Raw genomic sequence first — 14,780 nt, 5'->3', positions numbered from 1 at the left:
TTGTTATATGAAATCAGACTCTAGAGAACCACACAGGGATCTGCCAATGCCCCCACCTGCATTCACCTGCATCTTGGGTCAGTTTTGTTCCTCATCTTTGAGATGAGGCAATAGCCATCCATTGCTTAGCATCCAATAGCAGAGCACTTCCAGCAGTTCACTGATTTTCACAATAAAAAAAAATCATTATATAACGAACCTTTGGGAAACAAGAGAAATATCGGAAAGGGATTTGAAAAATGTGTTTCTGGATCCTACACAAGATTCTGAGTGAAAGACACATTTTCTTTTTGTTTGCAAAGTTCAAACTAATTGAATACCTAGTTACAGCAACTGTAAAACTACAAACTATTGTAGGATACCTTTCCAGACAATCATCAACGTATATTACCAGCATGATTTATTTCAAAATCTGTTCAGCAGCTTTGCTAAATGAATGTCCAGTTCTCAGCAGGGATTGTTTTTTTATTGTGATTTCCATCTTTCTAATAAGGGTTTGATGATGCTTTATGAAAGCCATTACTGGCTTAGATCATTAGTTCCCATAACAAAAACATCATTTATTTAAAACCTATGCTGCCTATTAGTTTAGATACTGGGTATCTTAAATATAATTCATTACCTTTGGGAACCTTTCTTTGTAGACATGGTTCATCATAATTATTTCATGGTCACAGCAGGCGGGAGAACGTCCAGGGCTGCAAGTAAAGCAAATCATCCCTTTAAACTTGTCTCAGCATAAATTGAAAGAAGTTTTTATATTTCTATACAATCTGCTTGCATCAAAAGACACTGTAGCCTTCACTAGACAGGTGTATTTGCTAACCAAATATAAAATCAGCCCCTTTCTACTACATACTGGCAGAGCCTAAAGCTGCCTTGAAGTGTTGAGCCTGTTACTGCCAACCATGCAACTTCTTTAGTTTATAACTATATTTTAGAGTGCAGACAGTTTACTATGTTCATGATGCCACTTCTTCCTCAGACGGGGCATGGAAGTATATTTTTAATCTTATATAACCAAAGCAAAATAGCTACTTATTCATAAATTCCAAGGCCAGAAATAACCATTTAGATAATCTAGTCTGACCTCCTATATGGCAGAAGCCATAGAACTTCCCCAAAGTAATTCCTAGAACATAGCTTTCAGAAAAAACACTTGATCTTGATTTTAAAATTACCAGTGATGAAGAATCCACCACAATTGGTAAACAATTATCTTTGAAACCTCATGGCGAACGGGGGAGGTCCCGGATGACTGGAAAAAGGCTAATGTAGTGCCCATCTTTAAAAAAGGGAAGGAGTAGGATCCGGGGAACTACAGGCCAGTCAGCCTCACCTCAGTCCCTGGAAAAATCATGGAGCAGGTCCTCAAGGAATTAATTCTGAAGCATTTAGAGGAGAGGAAAGTGATCAGGAATAGTCAGCATGGATTCACCAAGGGTAAGTCATGCCTGACTAATCAGATTGCCTTCTGTGAGGAGATAACTGGGTCTGTGGATGAGGGGAAAGCAGTGGATGTGTTATTCCTTGACTTTAGCAAAGCTTTTGATACAGTCTCCCACAGTACTCTTACCAGCAAGTTAAAGAAGTATGGGCTGGATGAATGGACTATAAGGTGGATAGAAAGCTAGCTAGATCGTCAGGCTCAACGGGTAGTGATCAACGGCTCCATGTCTAGTTAGCAGCCGGTTTCAAGTGGAGTACCCCAAGGATCGGTCCTGGGGCTGGTTTTGTTCAATATCTTCATTAATGATCTGGAGGATGGTGTGGACTGCATCCTCAGCAAGTCTGCAGATGACACTAAACTGGAAGGAGTGGTAGATACTCTGGAGGGTAGAGACAGGATACAGAGGAACCCAGACAAATTAGAGGACTGGGCCAAAAGAAATCTGATGAGGTTTAACAAGGACAAGGGCAGAGTCCTGCACTTAGGATGGAAGAATCCCATTCACTGTTACACACTAGGGTCCAAATGGCTAGGAAGCAGTTCTGCAGAAAAGGACCTAGGGGTTACAGTGGACGAGAAGTTGGATATGAGTCAACAGTTTGCCCTTGTTGCCAAGAAGGCTAATGCCATTTTGTGCTGTATAAGTAGGGGCATTGCCAGGAGATCGAGGGACGTGATCATTCCCCCCTATTCGACATTGGTGAGGCTTCATCTGGAGTACTGTGTCCAGTTTTGGGCCCCACACTACAAGGAGGATGTGGAAAAATTGGAAAGAGTCCAGCAGAGGGAAACAAAAATGTTTAGGGGGCTGGAGCATATGACTTATGAGGAGAGGCTGAGGGAACACGGATTGTTTAGCCTGCAGAAAAGAATGAGGGGGGATTCGATGTCTGCTTTCAACTACCTGAAAGGAGGTTCCAAAGAGGATGGATCTACACTGTTCTCAGGGGTACCTGATGACAGAACAAGGAGTAATGGTCTCAAGTTGCAGTGTGGAAGGTTTAGGTTGGATATTAGGAAAAACTTTTTCACTCGGAGAGTGGTGAAGCACTGGAATGGGTTACCTAGAGAGGTGGTGGGACTCCTTCCTTAGAGGTTTTTAAGGTCAGGCTTGACAAATTGATGATTTAATTGGGAAATGGTCCTGTTTTGAGCAGGGGGTTGGACTAGATGACCTCCTGAGGTCCCTTCTAACCCTGATATTCTATGATTCTAAATTGTTCCAACTGTTAATTACTCTCATTATTAAAAAATTAAGCCTTATTTCTAGTCTGAAAATTGTCTAGCTTAAACTTCCAGCCATTGGATTGTGTTACACCTTTCTCTCCTGGATTGAAGACCCCATATTTTTTCTCTATATAGATACTTATACACTGTAATCAAGTCACCCTTAACATTCTCTTTGTTAAGCTAAACAGACTGAGCTTCTTGACTATCAATACAAAGCATGTCTTCTAATCCTTCTATCATTCTCCTGGCTCTTCTCTGAACTCTCTCCAATTTATCTACATCCTTCTTGAATTGTGGGCATAAAAACTGGATGCATTATTCCAGCAGCAGTTGCAGTATTCCAGCAGCAGTGCTACACAGGTAAAATAACCTTTAGCCTCCTACCTGATATTCCCCTGTTTATGCATCCTATGATCGCATTAGCCGTTTTGGCCACAGCGTTGCACTGACTAGCAACTCATGTTCAGCTGATTATCCTTCAGGACCTGCCAAATCTTTTTCAAAGTCACTGCTTCCCAGGATGGTGTCCTCCTAGTGCAGTGCTGAAAGTATGGCTTCTATTCTTTGTTCCCAGATGTATACATTTACATTTAGATGTAGTAAAATGCATGTTCTTTGCTTGTGCCCAGTTTACCAACCAGTCCAGACTGCTTTGTAGCTATGAACTGTCCTAATTTTTTTGTGTCATCTGAAAATGTATCAGTGATGATTCTACGTTTTCTTCTAAATCATTGATAAAAATGTTAAAAAGCATATGGCCAGGAATCAATCCCCGCTCAATGACAATTTCCTGTTCACAATTACATTCTGAGGTCTGTCAACTAAACCAGATTTTAATCTATTTAATGAATACCATGTTCATTTTACATTGCTCTTGGTGTCTAATCAAAATGTTGTGTGGTACAAAGGCAAAAGCCTTACACAAGTCTAAGTGTATTACATCAACACTATTACCTTTATCAACCAAACTTGTGATTTCATTAAAAAAAAAAAAGATATCAAGGTAGTTTGATAGGATCTATTTTCCATAAATCCACATTGATTGGAATTAATTATATTAACCTCTTTCATTCTTTATTAGTCAAGTCCCATATCAACCACTCATTAGGCAAACTGGCGTCAACTAAATGAGCTGGCCAATAAATAGGTGTTTGTGGCTATCTCAGCCCATTTAGTGGCTCACTGGGGATGGATATAGAACAGCAATGCAGCTGTCTGAAGCTGTGATTCCTGAATTGCAAACAGAAGAACTGATAATCCCAAGGAATCGAAAATCAGAGAAAAAACAATAAAATAAACCCAACAGATTTATTTCCATCTTGAAATGAAATGCAAATAAACGTGTAGCCGATACACACATACAGTGCCAAATATTTGCATTGCGCTACCTATGCTGGTAGCATTATATCCTTAAAGGAGCAGGAGATTTACAGGAAAATAGCCTGAGGTGACCGACACTTGGTACCTCATCTGATATGGAGGCAGTGATGTGGCAGGGTCTGAAGCAGTTCTCCCATATCAATTAACCCCCCACAAGGAAATTGGTTACTTGTCTGGGATGTGATCTGGCTACACAACCACTTTAGGTCTCGCATAAATATGTACAGAAAGAAAAAGAGGAAGGCGTTCTCCAGCACACCAATTTTTTAAAAAATATTGTATACATGGGATTTTTAGATATTATAGCATGATAAAAATGAGAACTTTTGGTTTGTTCAAAGGGACAAAAAATGAGGACTGAAATTTACTTTAACATATCAAGGTGTAAGGAACTTCAACTATCATGGCCAACCCAAGCAAATTACTTATTTATATAAATTAAACAACATATTAAGTACTTAAGTTCAGTAGCCCACTCAACTACAGCAGCAACGTCTCCGAAAGCACTTTGGCTATTATTGTCTGGTGTGACTGTGCATGTTTCATAAACTAAACTATGAATTTTGTATTTTTCTAAACTGGAAAATGAAGTGGCAGAGAGAGAAGACTGTACTGGTAGGTGAAGAATGTTTTCCATGTGTAATCTTTTAAAAGAACAAAAAACCCCATCTCCTCTTACTTTATTCCACAGCTCTATAGATTATGTGGGTAGCAACTTAGTCATGGCAATCTACACAGAATTCTAAATAAAGAATAATCGTGAAAAAACTGAGCTAAAATATATTTCACTGAAGTTGTGAATTCTGACAGTTTTGCTACCTGCAACATTAATTTTAATTCTGAAGTGACTAAGTACTATTTTTTCAGTCCTAGAAAGATTAGAGATATTGCCTTTTTGCATTCTCCAAATAGTACAGTGTATAGTACTTTGATAGGTAAGAACTGATCTACTAATAAAGTGTATCTTGCATAGATTTCCAGAGTATGGGAAATAGGATGGGCTTGGTCTCTGGGGAGCAAGAAATTCAAATGCTCCGTAGCTAAGCATAATAAATTCTTCCCCTCGCCCACCCCATAACATTCCGACACATTTTTCTATTTCTTTTATACTAAGGACACTTAGAATATAAATATTTTCAATTATTCTTGCACATATAGGCTTGAATCCTATGAACACTTGCACACAGAAGTAGAATAAAAGCCATTATCACAGTTTAAGTGGCCAGAAGTTACTAGTTTTGTTCCATTAAAATCTAAATTACAATGTCAATGAGAGAATTAACCAATAAAGAGGACCTAAAGTAACAATTAATTAAATGGAGTTTGGTTCAGCCTCAGACACAATCAAAATTGAATTATAATACATTTCAGGAATTATTAAAATATCACAAATTGGTTAATGCCCCAAATTTATAGAACCATGATGCTCTAACAGTGTTCAGATTCAGATTTAGCCACTATTTCCAGACAGCTGAACTCACCTGAGACTTCTGGATCGAGGGCGCATTGGTGTGGTCCTGCATCTGTTATCACTGGCGATGCTTTCAGTGGTACAGAAATGTTTAGACAAAAAATGTAGTTCATCAGGTGTTGGTTGGTATGGTAACTGGTGTAACTTCTCTTGGGAGGAACAGGATGACTGCAAAGAGCAGGACAGAATGTTAGTTAACATCATAGCCAAAAGCCGTTCCAAGATTATATTCATTGTAGATATAGAGACCACTTATATTGGGAACGATAGCTATCTTTTCCTATATTCACTTAACACTTTGTGGAGCAAAATAAGTAAAATACAAACATTTAACTTCATGCGCTAGATATACAGTAAATATAAAAATAGTTCAGATTAAAATTAAAAATGCAGCCACACAGTGACTGCTCTTAAAGTTGCTTTCATTTTGAAAGATTCTCCTGCCTTGAGAGCATTTCCATATACTTAACATGAGAAAGAATGCTGGAAATAATAATATACACCTCTACCTCGATATAACGCAAAATCAGATATAACACGGTAAAGCAGCATTCGGGGGGGCGGGGGGGGAGGCTGCGCACTCCAGCAGATCAAAGCAAGTTTGATATAACGCGGTTTCACCTATAATGCAGTAAGATTTTTTTGGCTCCCGAGGACAGCGTTATATCAGGGTAGAGGTGTACATCAAAATAGAAGAAACTTTTAAAATGGAGTCTGCTAAATATTAATTATTTCCAGTACTATAAGATACATATTAATGGCATTATAGTCTATGATTTACTGCCACAAAATAAAACCCAGAATTTTACATACTGCAGTAACAAATGTGTTTGGGTACCCTACATTTTTTGGTGCACATCACTTGTTAAAAACACATTATTCTGATTCTAGGAAGCCATTATCAACATTTCTAATATTGTTTATCAATTATGACCTGAATTCTCTGTGAAAATATTTTACACACCATTTTTGACAAAACTTGTACATCTAAACTGAAATGTAAGAACTTCATACAGTAATGAAGATTAAAAAAATAAATTCCATGAAATATAAAAACTAAAGATACATCATCAAACCATCCTCTTAGTTTAGAAACATACGATTCAAAACTCTTTCAAGATCTGAAGTTTTTCAGACTTGATAATTTCTTAAGTTACAAGCAAAAGGTGCACAGTCTAAACAAGTACAAATACAGATGATAGCTATGCTACACGTTCATATATATTGCAAATAGACATGAAAAATGTTTGCCCTGAATCTGCTCCAGTGAGATTGAATTTGAGGTTCCTATTCCTTGCCAGTATGAGGGGAAGAAGTCTATAGAGTGGTAAAACTCCATGAATGCTACTGGGACATGCTCTCTCTACTCAGCCAGCTGACATCCTTCCCTACACCCTCCCTACAGAGCCTCAAGACCTGGGATCATTCCTTATTGTCTGTCTTCCCACTGCCTCCTGGGCTTACACTGACCTCTCACGAGTCTGGCTATTTCCCCGCATCTTCTATGTTTTGTAGGCCAACAGGCAGGGCTTCTGTATCCCCTCAATCCCAAGGATTTTCTGCATAGGCTCTACTAAGTTGCCATGTACAGGTAGCACTCCATGATGGTAAGCATAGTAGATAGCTAGCCAACTTTCAGAACTTCCTGGTAACAGAATGCTAGAAGGTGAACATCCCTAATTGCTAGCATGTAGTTGCTAGGAAACTCAAAAACGTTTACTATACTTATCTGACCTAGATCTCATGGGGCACTATCTTCCTAAGCATCTTCAAGCAGAACATTTGGAAGGCAGGGTAAACTCTCTCAGGACTTGTCTACACTGGTAAATTACATCAAGTTATACCACATTAACTAGCATGATGTAACACTATGGCAGACCCTTCTACACTGAAAGTGTATGACACTGTGTTGGTCAAAAGATGTTCCAGCACAACAATTTTCCAGTGCTGACTGTTGTGCCTGCCTGCATGTGTAAAACTACTTTCTACCTTATTGAAATCAGAACCACCCTCAGAACTGTGGAGGGAAGTTACCCTGCATGGTGCTTCTCTCAAAGCCAACATTTTGGAAAGGACAGCTTGCAAATTCAGTAGATCCAGGGATGGGAGCCATGGAATCCAGACACAACAAGAGTAGGGACAAGGCTACTACCTCCCTTCCCCATACATCACACAAGGGTTCCAGGTTCTGGTGAAGGCCATTAACTGGGATATGGCAAAGTGAATTTCCTTGAAGGTTTGAATTCAATACCTTGCAATCCAAACTCTTAGAACAAAACTCTTAATGAACTGAACCTTGCAGGCTCTCTAAGTTGAGTGGCTTCAAAACTACTTGAAATTTTACATATCATTTTTACATATATTATGGTAAGCTATACAATGACCTAAATGCTGTTCACCAACACCATGGAGCAGATCCTCAGCTCATGTCAACTGTCATGCTGCCAATAAGACAGAGTCCCCATCCCAAAGAGCTACCAATCTAAGGGTATGTCTACACTACGAAATTAGGTCGAATGTATAGAAGTTGGTTTTTTAGAAATTGTTTTTATACAGTCGATTGTGCATGTCCCCACACAAAATGCTCCAAGTGCATTAAGTCGGAGGACTGCGTTCACAGTACCGAGGCTAGCGTCGACTTATGGAGCATTGCACTGTGGGAAGCTATCCCACAGTTCCTGCAGTCTCCGCTGCCCACTGGAATTCTGGGTTGAGATCCCAATGCCTGATGGGTCAAAGACGGTGTTGCAGGTGGTTCTGGGTACATGTCGTCAGATCCCCTTCTCCCTCCCTCGCTCCGTGAAAGCAACAGCAGACAATGGTTTTGCACCTTTTTTCCTGGGTTACCTGAGCAGATGCCATACCATGGCAAGCATGGAGCCCGCTCAGCTCACCATCACCGTATGTCTCCTGGGTGCTGGCAGACATGGGACTGCATTGCTACACTGCAGCAGCTCATTGTCTTTTCGCAGCAGACGGTGCATTATGATTGGTAGCCATCATCGTCGTACTCCTGGGTGCTCTTTTAGCCGACCTCAGTGAGGTCGGTTGAGGCGCCTGGGTAGACATAAGAATGACTCAGCCAGGTCATTCCCATTTTCTGCTGAGCACCCAGGAGATGACGATGGCCAGCAGTCGTACTGCATCGTCTGCTGCCAGCCTAAGATGTAAACGCTAGATGGAGTGGATCAAAACAAGAAACCGACCGGATTTGTTTTGTGAAATCAACAGCCAGCTAAACCCAGGGTTTTGAGTTCAATCCTTGAGGATGCCATTCTGTGTGACAGTTGTTTATGTTTCTCCTTGATGCAAAGCACCCCTTTCGTTGATTTTAATTCCCTGTAAGCCACGTCGTCAGTCACCTCTCCCTCTGTCAGAGCAATGGCAGACAATTGTTTCGCGCCTTTTTTCAGTGCAGAACCAGAAGCTGCAAAAGCAAAACCAGGCGAGGAGGCAACGGCAGCACGATGACAAGAGTGATGAGGACATAGACATGGACATAGACTTCTCACAAAGTATGGGCTGGGCAATGTGCACATCATGCTGATGAGTTCTGCATGGTCACCTGGGCTGATCAGCTCACCACGCTGGCCAAACAGGAAATGAAATTCAAAAGTTCGCAGGCCTTTTCCTGTCTACCTGGCTAGTGCATCCGAGTTGAGAGTGCTGTCCAGAGCAGTCACAATGGAGAACTCTGGGATAGCTCCCCTAGGCCAATACTGTTGAATTGCGTCCACACTACCCCAAATTTGACCCAGCAAGGCTGATTTCAGCGCTAATCCCCTTGAAGGTGGAGTAAAGAAATCGATTTAAAGAGCCCTTTAAATTGGAGGGAAAAAAAAAGAAAGGGCTTTGTCATGTGGACGGTTCCAGGCTTAAATCAGGGTAACGCTGCTAAATTCGACCTAAAATTGCAGTGTAGACCAGGCCAAAGAAGACAAGCAACCGGCAAAGGGTGGGGGCCATACATTCCCTTGATTAATTTTCCATATACTCTTCACAGTTTTTTTTTGTTTTGTTTGTAACAAACTGTGCTGACAGTTTCTGATTCATCTGTTAGCTGGCACAGCAAGATCCATCTTCCCAATGACATGGTACAAGGGCTTCCTGCCCTTGGCACTAGCTTTGTAGATGCCCTCATCTCTTACTTTCCAAGCAGTTGACCAGTTTCACCTTTCCATAGGAACTGAAATACATGTCATTATACTGCCTACTCTCAAAAACTTCCACTAAAGTAATGACTTCTTCATTCTCTTCAGTTTCATCTTAAGAAGGCTAAGAAAAAGTAATGAGATAACACAATAAGGAGCACTGCATTAATTTGGACATAAATAGGGTGCACTACAGACTTTCCTCTGCCTACCTTTTCCTCTACTTGACCTTAAAAGATCACAAGTATCTTCAAAGTTTAGTACTAGCTATTATGATTGTATGTTCCAAAACTGCCCTTGCTTACACAGAAGTATTCTAGGCAGCTGATGAGAATCACAGTAATCCAGAGATGTACTTATAAAATGCTGGAAGTACAGAATACAGTAGAAACTAGTCTCACCTCATTTCCATGAATTTGTAAAAATATACAGAGGGGTGAGGATGTCTAATAGTTGCTGTTCCAGACCCTAACAAAGTATGTGAAACAAATCAGAGCAGCAGTTAAAATTTTCATTCCTTGATTCAAATCTTAAGGTCATTGTCCCTAGCTTGAATGAATAATGCAAATGAAGCATATCACTTCAGAGAACACCTCCATTTCTTAAAAATCAGTAGTTGCCTCAGCCCTTGAGCAAGCTGCACCAACAGTAGGAACCAGCAGAAAAATCATCCAAACAGAAGAACATATAAAAATACAGGGATCAATTTTTATACAGCTAGTTAGTTCACCAGAATTCACACTTGTTTATTAAAATGACAGACTTCTTTCCACCAGTCAGAAACTGTTAGTTCAAAGCCATGTGTGTTTTTAGAAGGACATCTGTTTTAATATTTGTAAATAAGACCTGACTTTAGCAAAGCTTTTAATATGGTCTACCACAGTATTCTTGCCGGCAAGTTGAAGAAGTATGGGCTGGATGCATTGAGTATAAGGTGGATAGAAAGCTGGCTAGATCATCGGGCTCAAAGGGTAGTGATCAATGGCTCCATGTCTAGTTGGCAGCCAGTATCAAGAAGACTGCCCCAAGGGTCGGTCCTGGGGCTGGTTTTGTTCAATATCTTCATTAATGATCTGGAGGATGGCACGGACTGCACTCTCGGCAAGTTTTCAGATAACACTAAACTGAAGTATCAGACGGGTAGCCGTGTTAGTCTGGATCTGTAAAAGCAGCAAAGAATCCTGTGGCACCTTATAGACTAACAGACGTTTTGGAGCATGAGCTTTCGTGGGTGAATACCCACTTCTTCAGATGCCCACTTCTTCACCCACGAAAGCTCATGCTCCAAAACCTCTGTTAGTCTATAAGGTGCCACAGGATTCTTTGCTGCTTTTACTAAACTGAAGGAGTGGTAGATACTCTGGAGGGTGGGGATAGGAAACAGAGGGTCCTAGACAAATTATAGGTTTGGGCCAAAAGAAACCTGATGAGGTTCAGCAAGAATAAGTGCAGAGTCCTGCACTTAGGACGGAAGAATCCCATTCACTGTTACACACTAGGGACCGAATGGCTAGGCAGCAGTTCTGCAGAAAAGGACCTAGGGGTTACAGTGGACGAGAAGTTGGATATGAGTCAACAGCGTGCCCTTCTTGCCAAGCAAGTTAATGCCATTTTGTGCTGTATAAGTAGGGGCATTGCCAGGAGATCGAGGGACGTGATCATTCCCCTCTATTCGACATTGGTGACGTCTCATCTGGAGTACTATGTCCAGTTTTGGGCCCCACAATACAAGGAGTATGTGGAAAAATTGGAAAGAGTCCAGCAGAGGGAAACAAAAATGATTAGGGGGCTGGAGCACGACTTATGAGAAGAGGCTGAGGGAACAGGGATTGTTTAGTCTGCAGAGAAGAATGAGGGGGGATTCGATGGCTGCTTTCAACTACCTGAAAGGAGGTTCCAAAGAGGATGGATCTAGACTGTTCTCAGTGGTACCAGAAGACAGAACAAGGAGTAATGGTCTCAAGTTGTAGCATGGGAGGTTTAGGTTGGATATTAGGAAAAACTTTTTCACTAGCAGGGTGGTGAAGCACTGGAATGGGTTACCTAGGCAGGTGGTAGAATCTCCTTCCTTAGAGATTTTTAAGGTCAGGCTTGACAAAGCCCTGACTGGGATGATTTAGTTGGGGACTGGTCCCACTTTGAGCAGGGGGTTGGACTAGATGACCTCCTGAGGTCCCTTCCAACCCTGATATTCCATGATATGGCCTATTCATGAACTACCAACGGACAGGCTCACCATTCAATCCATTATATAAATTTTAGCTATCTAAGGCAATTATGGCAGTGCTAATGTGTTTCCATAAGGAATATGAAAGATAGTTAAAGCTGATTCATGCATTCTTGTCTGTGTACATCATCATCATGCAAGCGAGAAGGAGAAAACAAACGCAATTAGAATTACAGTTTTTAAATTGTGTATAGTCAAGGAAAAACCTGCATATAACTTTGAAATTAAAATTCTGTTTTGATATGTTCCTGATGTTTTCCTTCACTCCAGTTTTTGAGTTTGTCTGTTTCTTATCATGATGATAGAGTTGCTATAGCAATTACTTAGTGGCTGACAAACTCCTTTCTGTCAATATTTTCAAGTGCATTTTCATGGAGCACAGCACATCACTTTTCATCTGAATCCAAAGGGAAGTATCTGCATGTGTACGATGGAAAGTGGTTAGGGAATTAATCCTAAACATAACAATTTACTTGTTAAAAGAAAGACCTAGAGTGGTGTGTGTGAGTGGGTGGGTGGGAGTGTGGGGGTGTGTGTAGAGGGGCGCAGTGCGGAGGAAAATCAGTGCTGTTGAGTTACTTTTAAGCTATGCACATTTTCTCAAACTTGTTTTGAAGTCAGCAAGACAAGAATAAGCTTAACCTTCACAAACCCTTTGTGGAAAAAACAGACTAAGAGCTGATTATTAATGTCCACCTGTCAAATACTATCAGGGTTTAGTATGGGTAATTGAACTATTTCTCGAAAAAAGATCAACTGTGCATAAGGAAAAAGTAAAGTTACCTCAATGGTTCAAGGAGTGAGCTTAAGAAGGGGACACCAGATGTCTAATAATAATAATATACATGATTTTACATATTATCTCACTACTTGGGACAAGATATGGGCATAATACAGGACTAAAGACATAAAATCATGAGCTGTCAAGCTGGGGCTAGCCAACAGAACTGTCTAGTTGCAGACTATAAGACTCTGTGCTGCACCAGAATGCTCTCTATATGATAGTGAAAAACATGTGATGTGTAGAAGTGCAGACTCCCTTAACTTATGCTTCCCTCACTGTGTAACTCCTCAGCAGTGGAAATGAACCATTACCTATGCCATTCTGCTTTCATGCATTTCCCAATATAGCCAGAATGTGTGTTGAGAAGGAAGGGCAAGGGCAAGATTAGCCTGAAATCTAACAGTCTACACTTGTCAATACACCTCTATCCCACTATAACGCAACCTGATATAACACGGGTTCGCATATAGCGTGGTAGCAGCAGGGCTCTGGCGGTGCTTTAAAGGGTCTGGGGCTCCGGAGCCTTGGGCCCTTTAAACCATCGCTGGAGCCCTGCCATTGCTACTCCAGGGCTGCGGCAGCGGGGCTTGGGCAGCGCTTTAAAGGGCCTAAGGCTCCAGTTGCTGCGGGGAGCCCCAGGCCCTTTAAATCACTGCTGGAGCCCTGCCGCTGCTACTCTGGGCTTGTGGCAGCAGGGCTCCGCTGGCTATTTAAAGGGCCTGGGGCTCCATGTGGCTGGAGAATGGGGCTCTTCAAATCACCGCTGCAGCCCTGCCACCACTATCCCGATATAACAGTGTTTCATCTAGAACGCGGTGGTGATTTTTGGCTCCCCACGACCACATTATATCAGGGTAGAGGTGTAGTTTTAAGGCAAGATGGTGGCATAACAAGTACAAAGCTAAGGATGCCAACTGTTGTATGTAGTGCACATAATAAAGCTGGTGTTATGCAAAGGGGTATTTAAATAGTCATATCCCAAAATAAATATGGGGGTCTCAGTAAATCAAACATAACTTTGCACGTTCTTCGACTACTGGGCGATAATATAGTTATGCATCACAAATGAAATGCCAGTACTGAAAGTGTGAATATTTTGCTTGTCAGCACATCATTTGATGCATAGCTTATCCTGGGTGATAAAAGGCATGTGTTATATTTTATTTCTCACAAGGTGGCCTGTTTAAGAAAATACTGTATGTAGTTGAAATCTGTCTGTAAAATAAAGCTGGCACTTACAGAAACTGTCGAGCTGGGTGTATTTGTACCATAGCCGGAGGAGGGGAGAGAGGCCAAAGACCAGCGGCGTCCATCAGTCCTGTTGTGAAATTGAGGTTAGTCCAAAAGAACACTGCAGAATCATTACACAGAAATACCTGGGAAATTATTCTTCTGTAGAATTGCATTCCAGAAGGAAGATACAATCAGGTTATTCACCAAAGAGTAAACTTTCACAGCGGGCCACGATAAACAAATATTATACAATTTTAATAGTATCAATTAGATGAAATAACTCGAAAGTGAATGAGCTGATCCATAATACTGATCTCTCACTAATACACTCTGACAAAATGAAGACAGGGAACAATTATAGCTTTCAGGTTCAGCAAATGCGAATTAATGAGAAGCAAATAAAAACATGTGACCAATGCACAAACCACGATGCTATGAAATGTAATGTATCCAACACAATCAACTAAAAGCAAAATATAATGGGAATGGTTATTTCCATTATAAAAAATGAAATCAGTACAAACTACCAGTAGGTTACCATCATTAAGTGGATAGAACAATTAGACTAGAATTTAAACTCTTAAGAGCTATAAATACATGTGAAAAACTCACATTTTAGTTAAATTACATCTTTGGAGGAGGAAATATTTATAAGCTAGTACAATTCCTAACCCCTGTCGCTTCATGTGGCCCACATACAGACAATATGGAGCTTACACATTCAAATAGACAAATCACAGAACAACTGTTATGGTTTTTGGTTACATTTACCTGTCATTTCGGTGCCCATGACTGGAGTACAATTGTATCAAGTATGTTAAAACACAAGCAAAATAACAAAATGTATAAACATA

At 40.7% G+C, this 14,780-nt stretch overlaps 1 protein-coding gene across 6 annotated transcripts in view; it reads right to left on the bottom strand.

Annotated features, from left to right (window-relative positions):
• Positions 1-14,780, bottom strand: part of MAST4 (microtubule associated serine/threonine kinase family member 4) — a 433,584-nt gene that overhangs the window by 82,533 nt on the left and 336,271 nt on the right. For 4 of the 6 annotated variants that reach the window (XM_050946844.1, XM_050946850.1, XM_050946845.1 and 1 more), the window contains 3 exons: positions 13,933-14,011; positions 5,542-5,699; positions 623-698 (listed from right to left, as the gene is read on the bottom strand). In XM_050946844.1, the coding sequence (XP_050802801.1) occupies positions 623-698; positions 5,542-5,699; positions 13,933-14,011 (313 nt within the window). Of the gene's footprint in view, positions 1-622; positions 699-5,541; positions 5,700-13,932; positions 14,012-14,697; positions 14,719-14,780 lie in introns of all 6 variants that reach the window. The other 2 variants (XM_050946846.1, XM_050946848.1) reach the window with 1 other exon arrangement.

The sequence above is a fragment of the Gopherus flavomarginatus genome, chromosome 3 (genome assembly GCF_025201925.1).
Source record: "Gopherus flavomarginatus isolate rGopFla2 chromosome 3, rGopFla2.mat.asm, whole genome shotgun sequence".
NCBI lineage: Eukaryota > Metazoa > Chordata > Testudines > Testudinidae > Gopherus > Gopherus flavomarginatus.
The sequence above is the reverse complement of the archived record's forward strand: the minus strand, read 5'-3'. Positions and strand labels throughout refer to the sequence as shown.